This window comes from Teleopsis dalmanni, chromosome 2 (genome assembly GCF_002237135.1).
Source record: "Teleopsis dalmanni isolate 2A chromosome 2, ASM223713v2, whole genome shotgun sequence".
Taxonomy (NCBI): domain Eukaryota; kingdom Metazoa; phylum Arthropoda; class Insecta; order Diptera; family Diopsidae; genus Teleopsis; species Teleopsis dalmanni.
The window spans coordinates 25,733,663-25,760,302 of record NC_051847.1 but is presented as its reverse complement, the minus strand read 5'-3'; the positions used below and the strand labels follow the sequence as shown (position 1 = coordinate 25,760,302).

The 26,640-nt window shown below is 27.2% G+C and overlaps 1 protein-coding gene across 1 annotated transcript; it reads right to left on the bottom strand.

Moving 5' to 3' along the window:
• Positions 1–5,179: 5,179 nt before the first annotated feature.
• LOC119674171 lies at positions 5,180–19,037 on the bottom strand. The gene is made up of 4 exons (XM_038085297.1): positions 16,668–19,037; positions 5,846–5,899; positions 5,360–5,734; positions 5,180–5,307 (listed from the first exon to the last, which is right to left on the bottom strand). Exons 1-4 carry the CDS (start codon positions 18,790–18,792, stop codon positions 5,180–5,182), a joined length of 2,682 nt encoding a protein of 893 aa, XP_037941225.1. The 5' UTR covers positions 18,793–19,037.
• Between the last annotated feature and the right edge of the window lie 7,603 nt (positions 19,038–26,640).

Below are 26,640 nucleotides of genomic sequence, written 5' to 3'. Positions count from 1 at the left end.
TTGAAAAAGCTTAAAACTTTTTATTTATTTGAAACCGCCATTTTAAAACTTAATCATATTCCTCTTAACGCAAAATTGTTTTTATAATAAAAAAAATATATTTATATACGTATTACTGTTACAGTCAAATCTGCCAAATTAGGGACGGGGATTTCAAAAAATCCGATGTCTGAGTATATAAACTAAGAGAAGCTAAAAAAGGTTTCTTCACAAATCACAGCTATATTGAAGGTATTGTTTTATAAGTATTTCATTATATTTTCTATATTGTATTTATTTTATATATTTATTTTTTAAATAAGATTATTATTGTATTTATTTATTTATTATATATTTTTTAACATTTAATTAATTATTTATTTCATTTATTGTATATTCCATTATTTTCTTTTTGTTCGTTTTTCTTTTTTTACAAATTTTTTTATAACTTTTAATTTTATTTTTTTTTGTATATTACCTTTTGATTAAATTTATTTATTTTTAATACATTTTTATAAATTTATTTATTATTTATTTTTATTATTTATTTTTTATTTATTATTGTTTTATTTACTTTTTTAAAAATATTATTATTATTATATTTTTATTATTCGTTATTGTATTTATTTCATTATTTTTTATTTATTTTAATATAAACCTTTTTTTTGAATTTATTTATTTTTCATATATTTTTAAATACTTGCTTCTTTATTCATTTATTATACCATTATTATATATTATTATATTTTTTTTATTAATATTATTATTAGTTCTTATTGCATTTATTTCATAATTATTTTTTTGATATTCACCTTTTATTATATTCATTCTTTTGCATTTATTTTTAAACATTTATTTCTTTACTTATTTATATTACATTTTTTAATTTTATATTCTTTACTATTTTTTACAAATATTGTTATTATAAATACAGTAATTTATTATATAATTTTCTAATTATTTTTTTTAATAAACACCTTTTATTGAATTTATTTATGTTTCATATATTTTTAATATTGTGTTTTATTTCTTTATAAATTCTAATATTAATTTTAATTGTATTTATTTTATAATTACCCATATTTTTTTTTATATTGATCATTTATTATATTTATTTATTTTGCATATATTTTTAAACATTTATGTCTTTACTTATTTATATTACATTTTTTTATTTTATATTCTGAACTTTTTTTACAAATTTTATTATTATAAATACAGTAATTTATGATATAATTTCTTTATTATTTTATATTAAATTTACTTATTTTCCATATATTTTTAACATTTGTTATTTCTTTATAAATTTTATTATTAATTTTAATTGTATTTATTTCATAATTTTCTATTCTTTGTTTTATATAAATCTTTTGTAAGATTTATTTATTTTTCATATATTTTTTAACATTTATTTCATATTTTTATTTTATTTTATTTATTTCTTTTATTGTATTATATTGCATTATTTTTATTTATTTTTTATATTTTAAATAATTTATTAATTTTTAATATTTTTTATTCTACTGTTAATTAATTTATTATTTTTCTTTACAAATATTCATTTATAGATGTTGTAATATTTTGTATAATTACTTCGGTTTTTTTTCGTTTAAATTTTATTTTTGGCAATATATTTATTAATAGTGCTATCATTATTTATTATTATTATTATTTTTTATTTATTATTATTTTATTTATTATTATTTTATTTATTATTATTTTTATGTAATTACAATAATTAAAAAAATTTATTTTGTGATAAATAATCACAATATTTGTTATCATATTATTATAGCTGTGGTTATGTGTATTTTTGTTAATAGTAAATTATTTATTAATTAATTGTTAATGTTATTTTATTGTTTTCAGGGTGTCTTCTGGGACACAGAAAATGGGTCAACTTCTTTTGTTTCTGTTCCTGTTTATTTTTACTTTTTGTACTGTATGTATGTATGTATGCATGAATGAATATGGATGTAAGTTTTAGGTTTAAAAGGTGAACCGTACGACTGACTGATCAAATTTGCTGAGAACTGATTTATTAGATTTCATTTAATAAACAATTAAATTTTATTTTTAATTTAATTTTAAATTAATTTTAAAATTAAAAGAACTTTATATTACTTTTAGCTAATTAATAATTTTTACTTAATTTTAGCCTTCTATAATGAACGAATACATTGTTTTCCCCAGCGCAAAGGAGAGAGCTGAATTCAAAATGAACTCATTGAGACGATTTGATTGTATGCAATCGTTTTAAAATATTTAATTAATATACAAATACATTGAAAATAATAAAAAATTCATTCTCCGTCCACTAAACAACATATATTTCAATAGTTAATAATAAATTTATTATTAGTATTAATTGAATTAAATTGAACTAATTGAACTAATTATTAGTTCAATTTTATGCGATAATATATATTGTTTTTAAATAAACTTAAAAAATTTGTGTAACATATAATTTAAATTAAATTTTCTAAAATATAAAATAAACATTAAATTATAAAAATTTGTTTTCTAATTCCTAATTTAAATTGAGTGAGTTTATTTTTATTATAATATATAAAAATTATTTTATTAAATTTAATGCACTTTATAGGCAAATTTTATATTAATTATTTTTAAATTAGTACATTATTTTGTTTTATTAAAGTATTAAATTTATATTTTTATATATATTTTTTTAATGAAAACAAGCTCGCCTTTTTTTTATTTAATTCTTAAAAATTATCGTAACGAATTATTTTATATGGAAATAGCTTTATACTTAAATTATTTTCTTAGTCAATTTGAAATTTTATTAATCATTTAATTATATTGTAAAATCTTTTGTGTTTATTTCATTTATTTTACTAATTTTATTTAATTTATTTTACTAATTTTTTCTTATTTATTTTATATTATAATTTCATATACAAACATTTACTTAATTGCTATGAATTTATACATAATGAACTTAATTATTATACATTTCAATTAAATTTATATTAATTTTAGTTATAAGTTTTTATATATAATTTTACTTAATTGATCTACAAATAGTTGTTTCTTAACTTTTGTGTGTTTTTGTCATTATATTCAGTTATTTTATTTTTGGTTTCAAATTTACAAATATTCTCAATGTCTTCCTAAAATAATCTCAATTTTAGTTAATAAGATTATTTCACTATAATATAGTTTTTCAAATTTATTTTAATTGTGCTCTTTGAGCATTTATAAAATTCGTTTTTTACATTTATATTTTTCAATATAATATTTTTCATTTAATAATAATATTTCTACAACTATAATGTCACAAAATATTTTTCAGTGTACACAACATTTTATATATTTCCTATCTTTACTTTCATTTAAAATTTGTTTTCTGTTTTTTTAATTTTAATTTCAATAGAAATAATTTCTGCTATAATAATATAAAAGAAAACAGAGAACGAATGTTACAGGGAAATATCATTAAATATTTTACTACATTAATTCGGGGAAAAACATAGTAAATATAGTGATTTTATTTTCCAGGTATAAACACGCATCATTGCCGATTCATTTAAAATTTGTGTTAAATTTACAATATTTTAAACCAATTTTCTTTACCGGTTTATTGTAAGTCAATATTAGACTTCATTTGATATAATTTCAGGAATGGAGTTATTAAAATATCATTTTCTCTATATTAATTTAATGTTGATTTTTAATACTTGTTCATACTTGTTCATACTAATACTTTTTTACTCTGAAAATATTGAGTTTCGTGAAAGAACTATGAATGCAGTTAACAAGAATAAATGTTATTGATAGTTAAATAAGTAAATAATTTCAACAAATGCATATTATTAATGAATAAAATAAAAATCATTTAATAATTTAATTTTCACTACAGATATAATAAGAATTCTTGAGTGACTTTTGTTTCGAAGAAGTAAGTACGATCACAAAACAAAGCATCAAATTTTCATTTTTTCTAGACCTCATTGTATAATGTTTATTAATTGACAATTTGTGACGTTGCAAAGAAAACATTTCCATAGCACTGTTTCATTTTTTTGCTTATAGTTTCTTTTTTTATTTCTTTAAAATTAATAGAAACGGTTACAAAAAATCTAAATATCTTAGAGGCGTAAAGTTCTGTATCCATTCCAACAGACTACCACTGGTATCAAAATTACTGCATATGTCATGAATTTATTTATCTGTATATCTGGTCTTGGAGTTATATACAAGACCAACCATAATGGGTATTTGGCAATACTCGAAACAGCTATATGGTCAGCCAAAAATTCTATTGATGAAAATAATATAAAATGAATTTTTGTTGTTGTAGTTCACTACTGTTCAAAAAAACTACTGTTTGAATGATTTTCTCTGAATTTGAATTAATTATTTTTAATACACAATGCTTACTTTAAAACAATTCATTAAACCGATAAACAATGTAATTGTACTATGTAATTAACAGTTTAACACAATAGTTAAAAATGCTGTTAACTGTCACATTATGTTAAAAATAACTAGAAATAAATTATATTGCTTATAGTATATTATCGTCAGAAAATCTTTCATTTAAAAATAATATAATTTAAAAATTTTGAAATACTAAACAATTTAATTTAAAATTTCATAACTAAAATAGCATAAAATATGTTAAATAATAAAAAAATGAACTTAAATTTGATAACTAAAATAATCTAATATATTATAAAAAAATTCAAAGTATCTTTAAAATACTTTTTAAGTAATAACTTTATAGCAGAAATTATTTCTCTAAGTAACTGTTTTTTTTTTGATTTTATAAAAATTGTTTGTTCTTCATCTGATACTTTAAAATCTCTATTTAAATTTATTAAACAAAATATTTTTACATAATTCAGTTTTGTGCACATATTTTACATCTACAACTTTCGCATTTTTATTTTGCTCCAATATCTAAGATATTTCCGTTGTAGCATTTTATTATTTTTTTTTTCAATAAATACAAAAAAATTTATTACAACATTTTTTGTTTTTTTTACATTTGTAGTTTGCTATTTGTGTTATCAATGCAATAAAAATTTCACAAATTGTTTAGAAAATGAATTTCTACACTTGCTTTGCCGCTTAACTTGAATGCTGTGAATTCGTTGCAGTTGGCAGCACTACAAGTTTTGTGTTTAATTTTCGCTTATCAACATCAAGTCAACGATTTCCTCCTCTTTGTATGTTAATGCAGTGGCATATCCGTTATTGCCACTGCTGTTACTACTGCTGCTTCTACTGCTTCTGCTGCTACTGCTGCTTGGGCTGTTACTGCTGCTCTGGCTGTTACTGTGACTAGCGTTGTTTTTGTTGCTGTTGCGAATGTAATTGTTGCTGTTGATTTCATTGTATTTCACATTTTCACTAATATTGGTTTTGCCATATTTGTTGCTGTTGTTGTTATTGTTGTTGTTTCCGTTTGTTGATGTCGTTGTTTTTGTTTTTGTTTTTGCTATTATTGTTGCTGTTAGGGTTGTGGAAGCTGATGATGTGGCTTGTGTGCGTGCTATTGTTGTTGTAATGGTAGTTGTATTAACTGCATTTGCTGTTAATGCTGCTGTTGTTGTATCTTGAAATTCTCTGATTGTGGTTGCTTTGAAATATGTTAGTAACTTTGTGAATGCTTTATGCAAAATGTTCGGTTCATCGTTGCTTATTTGTTTCAGTTCTTCTGCTTGTATTATTTCCCCCGCTCCACTGCCCTGATTTTCACTTATCAGGTGTTGTCGTTTAGGGAAATCTAATTTCCTTTTACGGTCAAATATACTTATTTGTTATGGAATCTGTTGATGGTGTGTAATTGAAAGTCCTGGTGAGGTTATAATCGATGAAGTGTCTGTATAATTTTTACCGAACCTTGCACGATCCATGGCCTCTTTCATCATACGCTCATTTTCTTGGCGAACTATGAGAAACAAATTAAATAATATATTAAATAATGATGTTTTCAATTCAAAGTGTTGTTAAAAATTTATAAATTATTTTCGAAATACTATAAGCGGGACGATGTATATTTTTTTTAGTTATTATTAGACATTTATTAAATATTGTATATGTGTGTGTTTAATTTGTTATCCTCTTTTAAGCTTTTGTTGTTTTGCGCTAAAACTGCATTCAAAGTAAATGTCTGTTGATGAGTATCGTAAGCATTCATCAATCCAGACTATTTACTTTAAAAAAAGTTTAACAGTATTAGTAACATTACTATGTTATGTTGTCTTACCTGAAATTTGTCTCTTTAGATTTATTATCTATGACTTGTTTCTTTGCCTAACATTGTTGTAAAATAAATAAATAAGTTACTTAATGACAGATAGTTAATAATAGGATACGAAGAACGAAGTTTGTGGGAATCATCAGAAGTATTATTCGGATTTATAGTCCTAAAGCCGATGTATAAATTTAGCATCTAGGTTTTTATCTAACTTAACCAATAGATAAGAATGATATGACACTAGTTTTCTTTAAATAATGACGATAATTCTTGGTAGATCAGTAAATAAGTAAGTAAAAAAACAGAAAAAAATATAAAAAAATTTAAAGATAGTGGTATACAATTTTATACAACTTTTGCGTAATTATAATATGTTTTCATTGTTGAGAATTTTCAGTTAGTTTAGGTCAGGGCCGTCCAGAACAGATAAGATCGTGGGCCAATACAAATCATTGAATAGGTTGGAAGGTCGTAGAAATAAAAACAGACGTTCATAATTTGTCCAGAGAAAAATAAAAACACGACGGTAATGAAAGATTTAGTTTTAATAATTCTTCATCAATTTATCATTTACAATTTTATCACTATTAGCATTATTAATATTAGTTGTTGTGATATGAAGTATATTATATTTTTAATCTAATGTTATATGTTAAATCTTTGTCAATTAGCTAAATTAACCTGAAGTGTAATAAATTATTTAAAACATTTTAATTTATTTATTTGGGATACCATAAAAATAAAATAATGTGATGTTAATAAAATATAACAAAGAAAAAAACGCTCAATTGTGGTAGCCTTGCTTTGGCCTTGCTTTGGAGAGCCCTGGTTTAGGTATTGAATATTAATGTTACTTGCAGTGACTTGAAACACGTTCTTCTAAGCGGTAATACATATGTGGCTATTTCAGACAAGTACAGTATTTAGCTGATCATATTCGATGGCGTAATGCCATCGCAGAACACTCTAAAGTATAAGTGTAAAAACAGGTAAGGTTGATACACAAGATTACACATCGTGGTTACATTTCACATGGTAATATGGTAGAATATACTTTAGTGCCAACATAGAACACTCCAAAGTATACGTTAGAACACTCCAAACACTGGTTAACAGTTCATGCTCACATCTCATAACTCTTATATAGTAGAATACTATCTATTTACAGCAAAAAATTAAAGAAAATAGAGTTCCATTTAAATTATTTGACAAACGCACACTGTTTTATTTATGATAAATTATACCCATAGACTTTTAATATATACGATATAAATATAATATAGTAGTTACTCCAGTAAGTCCCAACAATAACTTTTATATGCTCAAGATACCCCGTTAATTGCTACAATTTCCAACTATGTAAGTTTGTATTTGTAGGATTCTGTTCTCTTAAGTGGAGCATATAACAGAAAACTTCGAAATACACTTAAAGATAAATATTTATTATTATTTTCTCTGTTAAATCGGAAAGTAATTGTTTTTAAATTATTTAACATCAGCCATAAGTACACAGTTTAAATTTTAAAATATTTTCCATAATAAGCCAACTATGACTACGAAAGCATAAAATTAATTAAAATAAAAAAGGAAATATGTGGTAAGTAAAATTATTAAAATAATTTGAGTGTAGGGGTGTATGTCCTTTAATGTACTCCTTCCCATATGTACTCTTATATGAATGTATGTGCTGAAAACTTATGACACAAGTTTTAAATGAAACTTAAGGAAAATATTATTCAAAACTTTGCCTAGCACCATGTGTGAAACAGTTTTTTAATTTTAATTAATTTTCAAAAAAAGATAAAACTTTAGGTGTAGTGGATAAAGTGGATGTAGTGAAACATGACAGGAAAAAGTTCAAAATTTTAATATTCTTTTAATAAATTTTTTGGTGTCATTTTATTTACATTTTATTTTAACGAAAATTATTTTATGTTATTTACTTCGTTTTGATAATGGTAGTCCGATCACTATTCCATGACGAAACGTAACTGTGGTTATTGATTTAAGAATGGGAAGAGAAATTGAGTAAGAATAGTTTTTTTTATAGATACATGCTTATCCACAAAGCAACTGGAGTTATTAACTAAAATAAACCAAAAATAATTAATTATTCATAATTGATTTCGTCGTCTTAAAATTAAGCGAGTTTAAATAAAAACAAACAAGACGAGAATAAACAACTATATCTATGTCTAGTCTCATTCTCTATGCATCCTCCATACATTTTTTGTAGATGGATAAAGATAAGACCGTCAACACTTTCTGTGAACTGGTAATTGTATCTTATAGAGCAGAGAAAAGTCACTCAGACCATGTCAGGGCTGTTTGATTGATTACATCTGTTGCGCTTCTTGGCAAATACTTCTGCACAGAGATGGTTTTGTGTCATCGCAGAACACTCAAAAGTATAAATGCAAAAACTGCTGCTGTAAATACAATGTGTAACAGAGCTTAAGCTTCTGCATTTGAATTAGAAAATTTTTCACAAGAAAAATTAAATTCAAATGAATTTTCAAATATATTATCGGTTGAATCAGATGGCCCTATTTGAGTGGTAGAACTGTTACCTTCTGGAATCTTCTTACACTGTCGTTTTTTTTTCTTTTGACATTAAATAGATTGATAGTCTAACAATCTAAGGAAAAAATGCTAAAGGATAAAAACGATCGGGGTCGCCTCTATGCAGTTTCAACAATTGTGAGTTATATTAGGTACCGAGCGTTAAAGACCAGTGTTCAATAGCGACATCACTGTGTACAGTAGTATAGTATCGCCTAAACGTCGAAGTGGTGGCACCAAGTATTTTTTATTGCTATTATGTAACTATATTTAAGGATACAAATGATCGGCATCACCTCCATGCCGTAGATCGGTTGTTAGATACATTAGATCATGTATAGAGTATCGCTTAAATGTCGAAGTGGTGGCACTAAGTTCTTTTTTTTATTGCTATTGGCCAACGTTGTTCAGCTGATTGCATTTACTAGTGGGTCCGTTGTGTACAGTAGCAAATAATAACCATCTCTCTCGCGGCAGAGTAATGAAACCGGACATTTTTTGCTGCCAGTGTGCATCCGACCCTTATCGATTCATTCAAGTATAAATGAATAGAAATGTTGAATTTAGTGTATCTGAGTTGAATCACATTGTTTATAAACTCAGATTTCAGATGGCTATGTTTTTAAAGGCATTATTATTCTTAACCTAGAAATAGGTTTTCAGGAAGGTACTTCTTTGACATTTTATCAGACTGTTATTGGCCTATTAAAGGGCCTATTAAATTATTACAATTCGACGGGATGGTTTTAGACTATATTTTTCTATCTTAGAGGTTCTTGCGAGGAATATGGTGGTAAAACGGCGAAAAATAGCTAATTGAGGTGTTGGAAGTTATCTGATAACCATTTCTTACCATACCTTATAAATTATAAATATAATAATTTGAAATTTAACTGTTTTCAGTACAGCAGTACAGCATTTATGAATTATATGTATGTATAAATATTTTTTATATATATATTTTAATAGCTTAACAGTTTATTTGTTGTAATAGTAAATATTATAGTTTTCTGAATATTCTTCCTAAACATTTAGCAAAGTTTTCGCTGGTTAAGCACAAAAGTAAAATGTGATTTTTGGCAATTTTGGGTTAAATGGAGTAGTAAACAGTTTTTTTTAGTAAAAAACAAGAAAAATGTTGGAAAAATAAACAAATGTAAAAAACAATTTTTAAATGTTTCTGAGCAATTTTGGCAGTTTTTGTTTGTACTGTTCCAGTGAAATGTTACCATGAAGGAGTGGTCCTCAATGCTGTGGTCAAATCCTTTAAATGTACAACATAGCAAAAATGCATTTATCCTTTTAGCATAAGTGCAGCTCCTTTGAGACCAATTATAACTTTCACGTTTACTTGATAAGAGGGAAACTTAGAAGTACAAAAAATAAAAAGCCAAATAGTACGATTTACATATATAAAATAAAAGTTTGAAGATTTTTGATCAATGGCATTAAAACACTTTTAATGGTAAGTGAACTTAAAACTTCTTTATAAATTCTTAGCCAAGTACTTAGTAGTTTATATTATTAAAATTAAATTAGCTATTATTATTTGAGAATGAATTTTAAAATAGCAGAAATACAATTATATTACAAAGAGAAATAATTATTTTAAAAAGAACTGAAATTCCCATTTCTACCCTAAAGTAGCAGTTAAAGGAATAATTTCTAGGGAAACTACTATTTTACTTAAACTTTTTATTTTTGTTATTATTTTTAATGTTAATGTGAAATGTGTAAAAAGCTCTCAGGAGTCCACACTTTTGACAGTTAAGTCCCGTCACTAAAGCCAACTTATTGCTGTAGGAGATTTAGATAGCACTTTTACACTAATGACACAAAAGTCAATGCGAGTACTTGCACTCACAAAAAGTAATTTTTTTGTTGACATTTTCATATGGGTTTCAGTGGTCTTTGGGTCAATATGCACGCCTCAACTTAAATGCACATGCAAACTTATATTGCTTGATTTTAATATATTTTTCTTTTTTACCACACCATTAACTTTTACTACAACTTTCAGTTGGTCTATCAGTGAAGAGATAGGAGAACTGAAAATAAAAAATCAAATTGTGGAGTATAAAAAGATGCAGCAAAATTGCAGTAAAAATGCAACAATTTTGAAGAAAATATTTTAAAATTAAAAACTGACTGCAGTAATGTGAAAGTGTGAACGTCATGAACACTACAACTGACAAGGATATGGCTTGATGGACAAGGATATGAAAGTACCAAGTAGTATTGAGCAGAGTAAATCAGTACCATTTCTAAGTAGCTTAAATACACAAACTGAAGTGCTTACCACAAGCTTACTTTGAATTGCTGAGGTTGGGACTTGCTACAAGGGAATGGTATACGTTTAATGGCAAATTCTAAAAAATCCTTTGATACTAATGTTTATGTTACTTTAATAAGTTGCACATGCAGAAAAATATACTTTATAATGTACGTACTTTATAGCATATATATCATAGTATCTAAACCATTTTTGCAAAATAGAAATTTTCAAAAACATTGTATATGAAATTTAGTATCCATAAAGTGCGAACAAATTATAATGATAGAGACTATTTAGATAGGCAAAATTGTTTGTATTAGGTGTACATAGTTGGGTTCTTAGGAAAATACTTTTTTGATAGTTTATCAGATTGCTCACTGGTGAAGATGAAAAGACTATTAAATTACCTAAATTCGGTGAGATGGATTTAGTCTCTACTCTTCATACTAGGGCACTTGCGCGGAATATGGTAGCAAAACGGTGAAAAATTGCTAATTGAGGTACATGGAAGTTATCTCCATTAGAAACTGTAACCAACTAACATAGCTTGTACCGCGATATTGACATAGTTAAGCACAGAAAAAGTTCAGAAGAAAGTGATCCGGTTGGAAAGATATTTGATTCGGTACCCATTGGTAGAAAACACGGTAGAGGCTGTTTGCATCTTCGGTAAAAAAGAAAAGTGATCAACGGTTTGAAGACACGCGCTACTAACAACTAGCCATAGCAAGCTACTGATCGAGTTGACAACTAAGGACGACTCATGTCTTTACTATAATGACCAACTAAGGAAAAGAAGAAATTATTATATGTGTTAATATTTTCGTTTAGAGAAATATTTTGAGTCTTTGCTTTATGTGAAGAAAAAAGAAATGGTTTTTGTATTCTAATTATGAGACAATATTAAAAATATCAGAGAAGATTTGTTTATATGTAGAGTCATTTTCGACAAGATAATAATGGCTTTTATGTTGAAAGTCAACATCGAGTAATCTCTTTTTGAAGAATGATATAATATATTAAAAAATTGGCCCGTATTTGTTTTACAAAAAAAAAAAAATCACTCTATATATGCAATGATATACACGGACAAGGCTAAATGAACTCAATTTCTCGAGCTAATCTTGACTACAGATATATTATTTTACATTAAATGTATTCACTCAATGAAATATGAACTTAGGCTTCAGTAGCTATGATTAAAGTTGCTAACTACTAGTCTACTTGTCTTTCAACTAACTAAGCTACTAGATCTGGAATATATAAACTTAATTGGGGCTATGAATTATGTTTCAGTGAGTTACAAAAATGCTGTCATATCAAATAGGGTGTAGCTTTTTTGTTACACCCTTATAACTCATAACTAAAGTTATATCCTTATAACTACCTTAACCCTTATATCGTTTTGTATGGAGTTTAATTATAAGACAAATAATGTGCATAATATAATAGCATAATAATATAATTTAATAATATAAATAAAAATAATAAATAATATAAATATAAAAATAAATTAATATAATAACCCTTTTGTATAACCCTTTTGTTAACAATAAGATATATAATGTGCATAATATATTAGCATAATAATATAATTTAATAATAATAATAAATAATGTAAATAAAATAAGAATATAATAATAATTAATATAATAGTAATAGTATAACAATAATATATAATATAATAATAATAATAATAATAAAATAATTATAAATATATAAATATAATAAATAATAATAAGTTAGTTCTTCTTTATTAATAATTTAAAAAAATTTTTTTTTTATTAATAAAAAAAAATTTTATTAATAATTAAAAAAAAATAATAAATAATAATAACCTTTTTGTATAAAGTTAACAATATGTGTATATAAAAATTGTTATTATATTTTAAAAACATTATTAACTTCTTTCTCTAATAGTACTTTGTTTTATTTTTATATGTTTTATACAATTGCAACACAATAAATAATTTAATATTTTTAAAATTAACTTGTGTAATAATTTACTATTTATTATAATGACTAACAATAAGGAAGTTACTTAAATATTTAAAAATTATAGCAAAATGTAATTTGCGCAAATGAAATAAGGTTAATGAAGACTACTTAGTTACTTCAACTTTTAACTAAAATTCCATAATAGTATAATAGTTTGTAATACTATTAAGCTTCTTTTAAATTAATTCACCTTACAATAAATATGTATTTTATTATTTAATAAAAACTAAAAAAACTAAAAAAAAGTCATATGTGATTGTCCACTTAAAGCACTCAGCTTTTCAGCTATAGTTCACTAGTATTATCTTGTCCTTGTTATTACGAACTGTTATTTTTCCAAGCACTTAGACATGCACTTCAGTTGTCACTGCTATTAACAGTTTGTTGTTACTTTATTGTTATTATTTAAGTTTATTAGTGTGGTTATGGTAACTGTTGGTGGCTCACAGCTTTGTTGTTGGGTTCATTTTTGTTAGTATTGTTGTTGAGGACACCTATTGTCATGTGGGCACTGCGCTGCAAAGTGAATTCATAAATGCTCATTTTATGTCACATTTTTTGCTTGTTGGTTACAAATGCAAGTGAAGCCATCAAAGCAGGCAATGTCACCAACATGAACAATAACAATCCGCTTAGCTTACATATATTTACATTACACCTTAACCTACATAACAGTATAACAGTACTATACAACAGTACATAACAGTGTAATGGGACACTAAAAACAAACATTTTAAAGTAAACCTAGCCAGTAACATATATACGTACTCATACATGCACAATACTCGAGATTTATTAGTAACTTTTGCTGTTGATAACACAATTCGAATACAACACATTTACATTAATTTATGTAGCTTGAGTGTGTCAAACAGTGGTGGTTCTGTTTTGCGGAAAATGGGTACTGCATAAACCATTTGTAATATAACTAAAAGCTTTTATTTATGGTATTTTTAAATATTTATTTCTGATTTTTGTTTAAATATTGAACACTAAAACACTAAAAATTTCTTATCTGTTCTTATAACAGAAATACTTACAGCAAAGGTCAGATGTCGTTGACTTAATAATGTTGCATTTGTGTGCATTTTTTGAGTCTTTTGCTAATGCGTTGTGTAATTGTTCTTAACATTGCTACTGTTCGCTTATATGTGCACTGATACCTTGATAGCTTAATAAAGGGCTTAAAACATTTTTATCTCTCTATCCACCACTGGTTTTAATGGTAAACCAAACTTTATAAGTTTGTCACATTTAAGATATTGCCGATAGTGTGAAAATATCATACATAAGGTTGGATCTTTGTCATTAATTTCATAAATGGTTAACTGCAATGTAAAAAAATGCTTAGGTGAAGTTCATAATTTTTTTTTTCAGTGCAATTGCCATTGCTCTATATTCTATTAAATTTTTAATGGCAACAATAGTTCAATATATTTTCAAACTCAATGCCCGAATGACCTCATTCACTCAAATAATTTTTAGATAGATAAATTAATAAAATATTATATGTAAAAGTGTGGAATGCAAATTATAAATATTGTTGCAATCTATAATTAGTTAAAAGTTTTAATGTTATGCATATAAAGCGTTTAGTTTAGTTAGTCATCTTCCAATTTCAGGTGTTGGATGCAATTATTTTATTCCAGTTAGTTTCGAAATGAAAACTTAAGGAATCTAGATAGTTTCAGTAAGACAATGAAAGGAACAAAGCTTGGCTTTTTAACTACATCTTCTTTTAGATTACAGGCAATTATGTACAGAAAGTAAATGCCGAGTCATTTGAATGCGGTATTATGTTATTTATTTACCTGATTTTTTTGAAACTTTTAAATTAAACTGAATTTTTAAATGAAATTTTTAACAAAACTCTTCAATTCATGCGAAGTATTCAATGAATCTTTTTTCATTATGTAAAAGATTAAGAATAGCAAATTTTAGAACAGTTTGACTTACTACTGTCAAATGAGCGGAACCGGAAATATATATAAACAGGATCCACAAATATACTCTATTTGTGGTTATGAAGCATTTTAAAACTTGAAATAAATATTAATAAGATCCAAAATACCATATATGGTAGTTATGATGCATTACGGAAATTGAAATGAATTTAAATAAGGTCCACAACAGGTTATTTGTAGTAAGAACGCATCATAGGACTTGAAATAAATGTAAGTGGAGTCTAAAGATTATTTTATTTATTAGTTACGATGTATTCTATGATTTGAAACAATAAATAGGATCTATTAGAGTATATTTACTAGATAGAGGTTGGTTGAAAGGTCTTGAAAGCAACATCTATTGTCCAGTAGAAGAATCAAAACTTTTACGCCATTTTGACATTTTATTTATCATATGAACACACCCAGATGCTTATTTCGATATATAATAATTCGTTTTATTTTACAAGCCATTCGAAACCGATGTGTTGGTGATTTATACAGTACCGAAAAAGATCGAATATCCCGGAGTGATAAATTTTTTTGTTTTAGAAAGTTTATCATCAACAGATGATAAAGTGAAAGATACATAGGGGATTTATTAGCCAAAACTACTATTTAGTTTAGAGCTAGAGAGATCCGTAGATCGTACTAATTTAAAAATAAAGTTGTCATATCACCATCAAAAATGTTCAGTAGGTAAAATGCCATGACAAAAAAGTTTTTCGTAAAAATTTGTGAAGATGCTATAGAGAGGTTTTGGTTTTAACAAGATGGTAGAACGTACCAAACTGCTGGCGATCGAACTGTTGAAGGAAGCATTCAATGATAGTACTAAGTCAAGAAAGTGACCTGCAGACTGGCTTATAAGATCGTGTGATTTAAAGGTGCTGGGCTTGCTTTGGAAAAGTTTACTCTTGGAAGAAAAAAAAAGAAATATAAGTTCATGAAATTTAAACTTATGAATACATTTACGACTTGAGTATGTTAAATTATTACCGATTGCAATTAATTTATTCTACGAAATGAATTTCCTGCAATTTCAATATGTTAATTAATTTTATTCAATAATTTGCTAAATAAAGTATAAGTGACGATGAATAATGTTAAAATAAAAATACTTTGCCAATTTGTTTATTATTATTGAGATCCAACTTTAAAAGACTACAAAAATCTTCTATAAGTTTAAGCTCCTTTGTAATATACAACCAATCCAAGACGTCAATGATAGAAATTGTCCATATATCTTTTGTATTAACGAATCTTATTTATGTTTGGCTTAGAATTTATTTAAGTTTTGTTTCGAAAAATTTTCTTAATAGTTCTTATTATAAAACATTAACAAGCAATACATATTATTATTTTGGTTTTAGTTTACTAAAAAATTACGATTACATAGTTTGTCAAGAAAATGTTTGCAAATATTTATCAACTTTAATTAAAGAAAAATCTCAATAAAAAGAGCATCAAATACTTCCGGATTGCGTATCTGGAAGAGTTAAAAAATTTATTGATTGCTTTTGCAAGTATTTCCTTGACTTTGTTCTTAATCCTAAAAAGTATTGATAGTTTAGAAGAAGTCGAAATTGTTTACAACTGTAAAAATAAAACCAATAAGAAAAATCAAAAACACATTCACAACCACAACAAATTTACGTCCAATACACAAATCAAATCATACCATTGTAGTGGACCGGCGTCTCTCTAGTATAGGTGTATATTTTCTTTGACGACGACTGTTGCGATTGCCCTGAGGAATGTGTTAAAGTTAGGATGACAACAAATACGCTGGCACATACCAGACACAGGAACACGGTCATTACAGTGCAAACGATACGTTTACGTTTGCGATCAGCTTCTTCGTCTTCATCGGTCTCTTCACTCAGCGATTTCTTTTTCAACGCTTTGCGTGTACCGGTCAACGATGATTTTCGTCCGGCCACTTTGTGATGAAAAGGTCGTAGTACCTGTTCAAAAGCTGCATCACCTATTTCATATGTTAGCGATGGTTTACGTTCGAACGATGGACGTTTTTCTTCAATAAATGCAGCAGCTGTTGATGTGGATGCTATTGCCATAGGGCGTGGACTACGTTTTATATCTTCAATGCTAGCACCGGGTACAGCACTCGATAATGGACGACTATTGCGTCGGTGGGGTGATGTAAGCTCAAAGTCATTGCCACTTATAGGCGGTGGATATGTGCCATCTCCAATAAAGCTTTTCGATTTCTTCGTAGCGCTTAAGGTTTCCCTGTATGTGCGTAGGCGTACACTAGCGCTATGAAGAGCTTTGGCTTGTTTTGCACTGGCGTTGGTGCCTTGAAATGCAGCAGCAGCTGCTAGTACGCCTGGACGATGAATTTGCAGTTCTTCGAGATTACTTGGCGATAAGTAAAGTGAGCGACCATGTTGTGCGCCACGTTTAAAATGATATGCTGCCGTCGCCGCTGCAGCAGCGCTATGTAATTGTATTGTGCGTGATGGATGTGCATGTGTTGCCGCAGCAGCTGCAGCAGCAGCAGCGGAAGTTGATGGTCTGCCATCAAGTTCAAGACTATGTGAACTGTGTTGCCGTGAATGTGGATGATCACGTTTTTTTATGCTGGTTGATGATGCAGGCGGATGGGTAGCACTATGCGATGTACCATCTTCAAACGAACCGGAGCTTTTACGTATCATAGCAGCACCACGTTGTGCTGGCATATCGGCACCCACATTTTCCATTTTCGTATGACTATTACTACGTGAACGTGACTCTATAAAAAGTTCATTTTCTAATGATAAATTTGTTGGTGCAAACAGTGGTGGTCGTCCATCGAGAGATTCCATAAGTTCATCGTTTAGTGATGGATGACGAATTTGTGATTCAACTACGGACTCAGGCTTAATACTTGGTCTACGAGATGGATCATTAAAAGATCGATGTGATCTGCAACCACGTCTACTAGGTGATGGAGAACGACTTGTGTCTTTAGAGGGATGGCTGGGCATAAGAAAATTTCCACGTACGGAACTTGTGCGTCTGCTGGATGCAGCTGAGGAGCCTTGTGAATTAGGACCAACTATTAAATGGTCCATACCACTGGGATCTTGTTGTGCATGAAAAGAATGAGTTTTTTTTATTTGATAACTAGAGGCAGGATGCACATCAATAGTGTCCGAACGGCGAAACATTGATTTTTTTAAAGGATGTGTAGCAGTGGCTGTATGTCGATGCGATGGCGGTAGCATATAGTCATCAATGAATTGTATTGGCGATGTGCTGCCACCAATAGCACCTACATCGTCACCAAGACTACTGCTAACTAAATAAATGTCAGGCTGTACCGGACTGACGACATGCGAAGTTGGTGAACTTGTCGAACTGGAGTGCGGATGTGCATGCTGGCGCTGACGCGCTTGTGTTGCCAAGTGCTGAAACGATAAATGTTGTTGGCGTGCTGACAGTGCTGGTGAAACGGCACCACTGCCACCACCGTGCATTTGGTGCTGATGGTGTGCGGGAAGTGCAAGTGTTTGTGGCGGTGGTGCTGAACGTATGGGAACTGGCGATAACGAACGATGTTCAATAATCATTGAATCATCAAACAACATATGCGGTGGTGAAGTACCACCAACAATACCTTGTGGTGCATAATTATCTATAGCCATTGAAACCGAACGATCAATGCTCTTCAATTTAGGCGGTTTTTTCTTTGTTGCAGGATTGTCAAATGAAGATTGAATTTTATGTTCATCGGATGTTACGTTGGGATGGCCGGCAGCAACATATTGGTGATGACCACCGCCGGCACCGCGCTCCATACGGTAGAAGTATTGATGTTGGTGTCTATTGTAATAATGTGCAATGGTGGTGCTGGTGTGGGATTACGAGCGGGAAAAGGTTATAATCTTAGCTTGTTGACACCGTTTGTAAAAAACTGAAGTGCGGTGCTTTTGTGCGTTAAGTTTACGTATTTCTAATTAATTGAAAGTGTGTCAAAATGTATAAACTAAAGTGCACTTTACGGCTTTTTATACTTTTGTGCAGCAAATATACGAATACACAGATACACTCAGAATGTATTTCAAAGCAATTTAATTTTGCTATATTTTTTCTATCTTTTTGTGCAAGAGTTGGTGCGTTGTTGTTTTTTCTGTTCTATTATTTCTGGTGTTAATTTTTTAAATTAAAATTGTTTTTTTGTTTTAAATGTTTTAAATGTTCAACTTTCAGATTTTATAGTGCATTAAATCAAATAATGTGCAAATTTTGTCTAACATTTACTTATTGTCACGTGAGTTTCTTAATTTTTGTTAATTTTTTATTAATTAATCACGGCTTTTTTTTTTCTTTATTTTACAATAAAATCACAACTAGAAGAGAAGAAGCAAAAAAATGTTAGTACGAAAAATCGTTAAGTGTAAAATACTTAAGTGAAAGTGGAAAAATACGTGAAAAAATACGTGAAAAAGTGGTTAAAAAAATAAAAATATAATTTAAATTTAAAGAAGTTTGTGAAATGTTAAAAGAAGGAAAAATTAGATATGTTTTATGCAAATTGAACCAAGTTTTATATTTTGTAGTGCATTTTTTATTTTTTTTTTGAATTTTTAATAAATGTCATTTTAGTAGAGCACGTCTCTAATTGATTGATGACCAGGAACATGAGCAGCGAAAATGTAATTTATTCATGTGCAATGACAACACCTTTTGTTATTAGTTATGATGACCGTCCCGGAGCGATGAATGGATGCGAATGCTAAGCAATCGACGCTTAAGTTTAAAAGGATTTCATTTTTATTTTTTTTTAATTTTTTTAACATTTTTTTTACATTTTTTCAGTATCGAAATTTATCACTTGGTTATGTCCCTAAATGCTTGCAAACATTTTTGCATAATTTGTTGCTGTGTACATATTTGACATTTTAACAGTTGACTACCATTGCGAATTGGTGCTCAACCCCAACTTTAAGCTCTTCCTTAGCGATTTTGGGTTAATGGTTTCAAAACTGCAATAAATGGTTTGGGTAAAATATTTCAATATTTTCAGAAATATTTCTCATTTTCACAATCGTAGTGATGAAGATGATTACTTGCTTGAGTGATGTTTATAGAAGTTTCGAATGGGAATATTACTTTAATAAATTAAATCGCACTGGGTTATTCATCAGTTTTAGGATACTAAACACTTCTTACTGTGCATATTTTAGTGTAATTACTCTAAATTGTTATATTACTGGTTTCTATAAATAATTCAAATGAACATAAAATTAAATTGAATTAAAAATTATTCATTTTTCACAGCAAAGTAACAAAACAGCTTTGCGTCGGTTGGTTAAGGTGCTCTGACTCTGAGTTTTAAATTTGGCAGGACACGAGTTTGATTCCTGCTAGTTGCAGTCCCAAAAAAACTTTTTACGAACAATTAAATACAAGAACTATTTCCGAGACCATTTATTATGCATATTTGACAATACTCGAAACAGCTGTATGGTCAACTAAAAATTCAATTAATTCAAATAATATAAAATGAACTTTTGTTGTTGTAGTTTCAGTACTGTTCGAAAAATCTCTTTATTAAAAATTATATATAATTTTTCATAATTAATGAAAAATATAATTTGTACGCATAGTTATATACGCATAGTTTTAGGAATAACATTTAAAGAATAGATAACTTATATATAGATGATCAACGTTATATAATATAACGTCATTCATATTTTGAAATTGAATCGTTTAAGACTATCTTATACAAGAAGAAAAATTGTCTCAACAATCACTCCTAGCCTATTTGAACGGGGTAATTGCAAGTGAAAAACGTCTCGTTCGAGTCTTTAACCTTAACAGTGTTGCAAAACTACGTATTATTGTTTGTTAGAAAAATCTGTATTTGCGACAGAAATACAGTTTATAAATACTATATTTAGTACATTTAGTAATACAATTATAATTACTATAATTGGTATTTATAATCGTGCGAGAGTATCTGTTCTTCAGTTTTTTTTTGAAAAAAATGTGTGACAGGGAAGAACTCGTTAGGGTTTCTTATCACTAGAGTATTACAAAACTTTATGATGATTGTCGAAAAAGCACTGTATCTGCAGTAAATACAATTCGGAAAGTTTAAAAGGTTTAAAACGAATGAAATTCATGACTGCATTGCAGAAAAAGAATGATTCTTCAGTTGATCAATATTCAAATTTACGATCGATGATTTTTCTCTTTAATAGTTACTTAGTTTCAGTTAAGTTGAAAGGATATAGTAAAATATTTAAATTTTAAATTTAAATCAATTCAAAATTTCTTTAAAATATTTGTTGTGTACTAAATAAGCTTTCTTTATATATGAAGCTATGTATTCAACAATTTGGTTAATTGCTGAAATACCATATTCTTCCATAGAACGTACAATGCATCGAAGAAATCCTTATAATTTATGTAAGCATTTGTTATTCTAAGTATTTGTTTGTGGTACATGTCTTTATTCAAAAACATATACAATGCATGTTAACCATCTTCGTCGCTGCAAACTACAAAGTCAGATGTATTGTTTATCTACGCAAATAGCAACAGAAATAGAACATTTTCATTCATCTTAAGCCGCAGTAATTTCAGTATTACAAAAACGATTCATTAATGGCTTCACTTTCTGTAGAGATAAGAGCCTTTGAAGGATAACAGATGTTGTATATGAGAAATTCGATTATTGGAATTCAGATTGCATTTGAATTTCTTAGCTGTATTACTATTTCAAAGGAATTTTAAAGCTTATAAATAAAAATTTTTTATTGCAATACAAGAATTTACTATTCAAAAATTCTTCTATTAGTAAAAATAAAATTATTTAAATACTTAGAAAAAAGTACGCAATCATATTATGCAACATTATTATATATTGTTTTTAGTCATTCGATTATTGATATAAAAATATATTAAATTAATAATAATTCTAAGAAAAGTATGAAATCATGTTATGCATTTTTTTTGTACATTCTTTTTACTTATTAGATTTTTAAAATAAAAATATATTAAATAAATAATAATTATATGAAAAAGTTTCCCTGATATTGTGTGGTAATAAAATACTACAAATAATCATATAAGTAATATACACAAATGAAGGATAACGTAACGCTATAAAAATTGTAGGATTTTTATTCTATAAAAACATTACGTCTCTTACTTAAGCTTAAGTCTCTTACAGACATATTGGCATCACTATTGCAATTTATCAAATATATTATTACAAATAAAAATTATTACTTATGTTAAATTCAAGTCAAACTAAATTCTGCATAATTTTCAATGTTCATTAAAAAACTAAAAATTTAAATGAATATTGAATTAAAAGCAATCTTCTCAATGGAAATTTCAGAAAAATTTTAAATTTCCTTTTATAACAAAATTACCTACATACTTAACATATATGGGCATAACAACTCATCCGATTTCGGTCTTACATATCATATCACACGTCCATGCTTTTGAGATACATAGAAGCACAGATAGGATAAGTAACCTATAGAGCTCAAATTTTGTCTTTCTCGAAATTTTTTTTACGTCTCAATTGCCTATTTAGATCATAGTATCACTTATTGATAATAGTGATCTCTAAGTCCGATCTCTAAGCTGATATCGTTGTTGTTTTTCACATCGGTGCTAAGGGAGATGAAATCCTTGACAGATTGAAAGAATCATCCTTAGTTACAAGTTGATTTCTACTAGTAGCTGATATATTGTTTGTTTTGCCCTCATTCACCTCTAAGTCCATCTTCGGAAATTCTTTTTTAATAGCAGCAAAGGCAGCTGTAACATCATCCTTGATACGCCTAATGAAGTCGATGTCATCGATGTAAGCAAGAAGTTGGACACAATTGTGAAAAATAATGTGATTACTATGAACACTAAGCCTGTGTATCATTACTTCCACGAGGAAATTGAAAAGATCATATGATCATACAATATCTAAAGACTCGCACGGCATCCAAAGGTAAGGAGGACTTAATCCTACCTTGTCGGAGCTGCTCAATTTCATTCTAAGGAGTCCTATTAACTTTGTAGAGATACCTTATGAGACTATCGAAGATAGCTATATGATTGACAAAAAGATGATGGGTGTCGATGTTGCGTTTTTGGCCTTTTTATAAAATGTGTCGCAGCAACTATTTGGCAACTAGATTGACAGCTGTACTGATAAGACACAAACAGTGAGTTGACATCTAACTTCCACAGAGAAGCGACCAGATCAAAAGCCGCACTGATAAGACCCAAGCATTGAGTTAACATGTAACTTCAACCTTTCACACAGTACAATTGAAAGAACTTTGTACGCGCCAGGAAGTTGGATAATTCCGTGATTTTTTTTGGCGCAAATTAATTGTAAAAAATATTAACTTATAAATTTTTTAGTTTTAAATTTTAAATTTAAATAAAAATTAATTTTTTTTCCTAATTTAATTAGTGAAAATTATAAAATTATAAAACTTATGCAAACAAAATTTATTTTCACTCGGGTAAGCTATTTAAAAAATTTCGTTTTATGTTGTGTATGTTGTATATAAATATCACGCAAAAAAAAAAATGCCAAGAAAAAAGAAATAAAATTCGCTGACGAAAATAAACAAATAATAAAGAAAACCGAAGTAAACTTATAATCCACAAGGATACGCAATAAATCACAAAGTATGGCAATTTGTTTACTAATGCGTACCAATATTTGCGCGGCATGTATGTGCATGTGTATGTGTATATGTTTGCTGCTGAATATTAAAGTGAGCTTGAAAGTGACTCACACATTCTTAATTAAGCACGCATACATATGAAGAATGAAGAAATGCCACGCCATTTTAGTTGATTTTGATAACGCCCAATCTTGTTTGTGTATGTTTATTTTTTATTTGACAGACGTTAAGATTTCAACTTCATGTTCGAGCGACTACTTTAACGTCTATACAGAGCCTTTGTTGTTGTTGTTGTTTTTGTTTTCCTTATTTTTTAGTCTACTTGACTAATTTGCTTTATCATGTAGTTTAACTTGTCAACACATATACACGAGCAAACAAACTTTTGAATATGAAATTTTTAATGTGTGCTTTGATGTCATTTTGTTGTTTGTTGTGTTCTTTGTTTGTTTAGTTCTATTTTGTTTGTTTGTATTTTTTCAATTTATACAATTAAAATTCATGTGTACGAAGAAGAAGAAGAAGTGTTAATGTTAGAAGCATCAAAAGATTTAATCTTTGTTGGAACTTTTTCCATTTTAGTTGCTTAAATGCAAAACTTTAAGTTTATAAAAAGTAAGAAGTTCATTATTTGCTTGGAAAAGTTATAAAGTCTCATTTTCATTGTTTTACAAAGTATTTTTAACATAAGAATACATAGTATCCTTAATTCAGAATAACTGTTTGTTGATGCTTAAGGCCAAAGTTGACTGATAATTGTTTTTTGTATTTTTTTTTGTGATGTAATTAAGCTATAAAGTAATATTTTAATATTAATTTTATAATTTTAATATAAGTAGAATATTCGCATCCTTTTATCTTAAATGGCAAAATTTTTTGTATTTGTATTTGTAAAAAACAAAAAGTAATTAAAATGTATTTTGTTGGAGGTAAATACAACTCTGCAGTGAAGCTTTATTTAAATGGTAAAAGCGCGTGGGTAGTGATATGAATTTAGGAGTACGAATTAAGTCTTGTTATATATAGTTTTTTATAATAAATAGAATAATGCAACATATTGTTATAGTTTTCATCCTTAAATCTACATTCAATACCCTACACAGTCTTCTTTTAAAAATTTCATAAAATTCAATTTATTTGTATTTTTATTTTAAATAAAAAAAAAATCAACTTAAAATTTTCACATCTGATTTATTCTATTTCATTTAAAAAAAAAAATAATCATGAGTAGAACTTCAAATGTTCTCTTAAATTGTTAAAATGATATCAATGTATAAATCTTATTGAAAATAAATTCTTATTTGTAGTTTTTTAATGTATTCATTTTATTGATTTTAATTTCTTTTGTATAAAAAAAAGGAACTTATGCAGATGAATAAACACAACAAAAAAGAAAGAAGGAAAAAATTACAAAGTATTATACATGCGTACGAGTATATATTATATATAAAAATATATAAATAACTATTGTGATTCACTAAAGTGTTTGTTGAATAAAATTCTTTGAATTTAGATAAAACTAATTTTATATATGGGTAACTTTTTAATATAACTTATTTTTCTTTCACATAAAAAAAAAAGCTAAAAGTACCAAATAGCGGTTTTGTAAATCGTATGGCATTAAATAAAAATTTAATAAATTTAAAACTTTTTTCAGGTTAAAATTTTTTTTGGATCAAATTTTTTTTTGGATAAGATTTTTTTGGTAAAATTTTTTTTGATACATTTTTTTTTTTAATATTTTGGACGATGATAAATGCTAGAAACCCTTGCGTTAAAATTACTGTCCTTAATGGTTCTATACATCTAGTGTGATTAGCAGTTTGTCAACTATATCTCTTCAGCATTAGTTGATATTCGCTTTGTCTTCGCTTCATCTTCTTTCTTAGTCCTTCATTTCAAATACCATTTTTGTTGTAGCATTATTTTCTCTTCTCATTATATGAACAAATTAGCGAAGTCTATAATCCTAATTTTTCAAATATATCTAACATTGCATAAATTTCAAAATAAGAAACTATAAAATAAATTATATTATTTTACTGTTAATATTATATATTATCCAAATAATATAAAATATTTGAAAAGTTAAATAAATTCTATCAACAGTTTAAGACTGATAGACTGACATAAGCGAATTAAAAATCAAATAAATAAAATTTAAATTAAATAAAATTTATTTAAAAAAACAAAAAATTGAATAAAATTTTATGAAGTGAAAGTATATATGTGGCAATGCAGATATTTATCAAAACGCATTTGAAGAGGATATTAAAATGTTTACGTTTTAAGTGGCACTCAATATTTTAAGTTTAAACAAAGTTATATTCCCTTTATTTCCTTTTAATGATTTTAATTTAATAAAACTAAGACTTACTCGTAAATTGATTTTTATTTTCATTTTTAAGCTTTAAGTAATTTAACGCAATTTAATTTTTGAGTATTATTAAGTCTTTTCTTTATAAAATTATACATTCCCGTATTTTGACTTTTCCGTTCTTCGCAACGTTAAAGGCATTCGTGCGTTTCCTGTAAAAATGAAGCCAACAAGAAGAGCCTGAAGACATTCGAAGGAATATAAAACTACATCAAAAATGCTTTTATTGTAATAAAAATTTGGAAAAATTTGGAAAAACGTGTTATATTTCTAAAGTATTTCGTTTAATTTTAGTTAGAGGAAGCTCTTCCATCCTTTAAAATTCAAAAAGTTTCGATTTTAAAATTAAAGGACTAAGTTGTTTTTAAACTTTTTGAATGAATGTAGGAATTGTTTCAGAAGTAAAACATGTTAAATAAGATTACTAACGCGCAATTTATTTTGTAGATTTTGTCTTAGTTTGTAGAAGAAATCTTGTTTACACTTAGTCATTTGACTATTTTATTTATTTGCTTGAAATTACTGAGCATTTGCAGTCATTTATTTCTGCCAACCGAGCAGAAGATTGAGCTTCATTGACTTGCTTTACTATAATAATCAAATAGCAA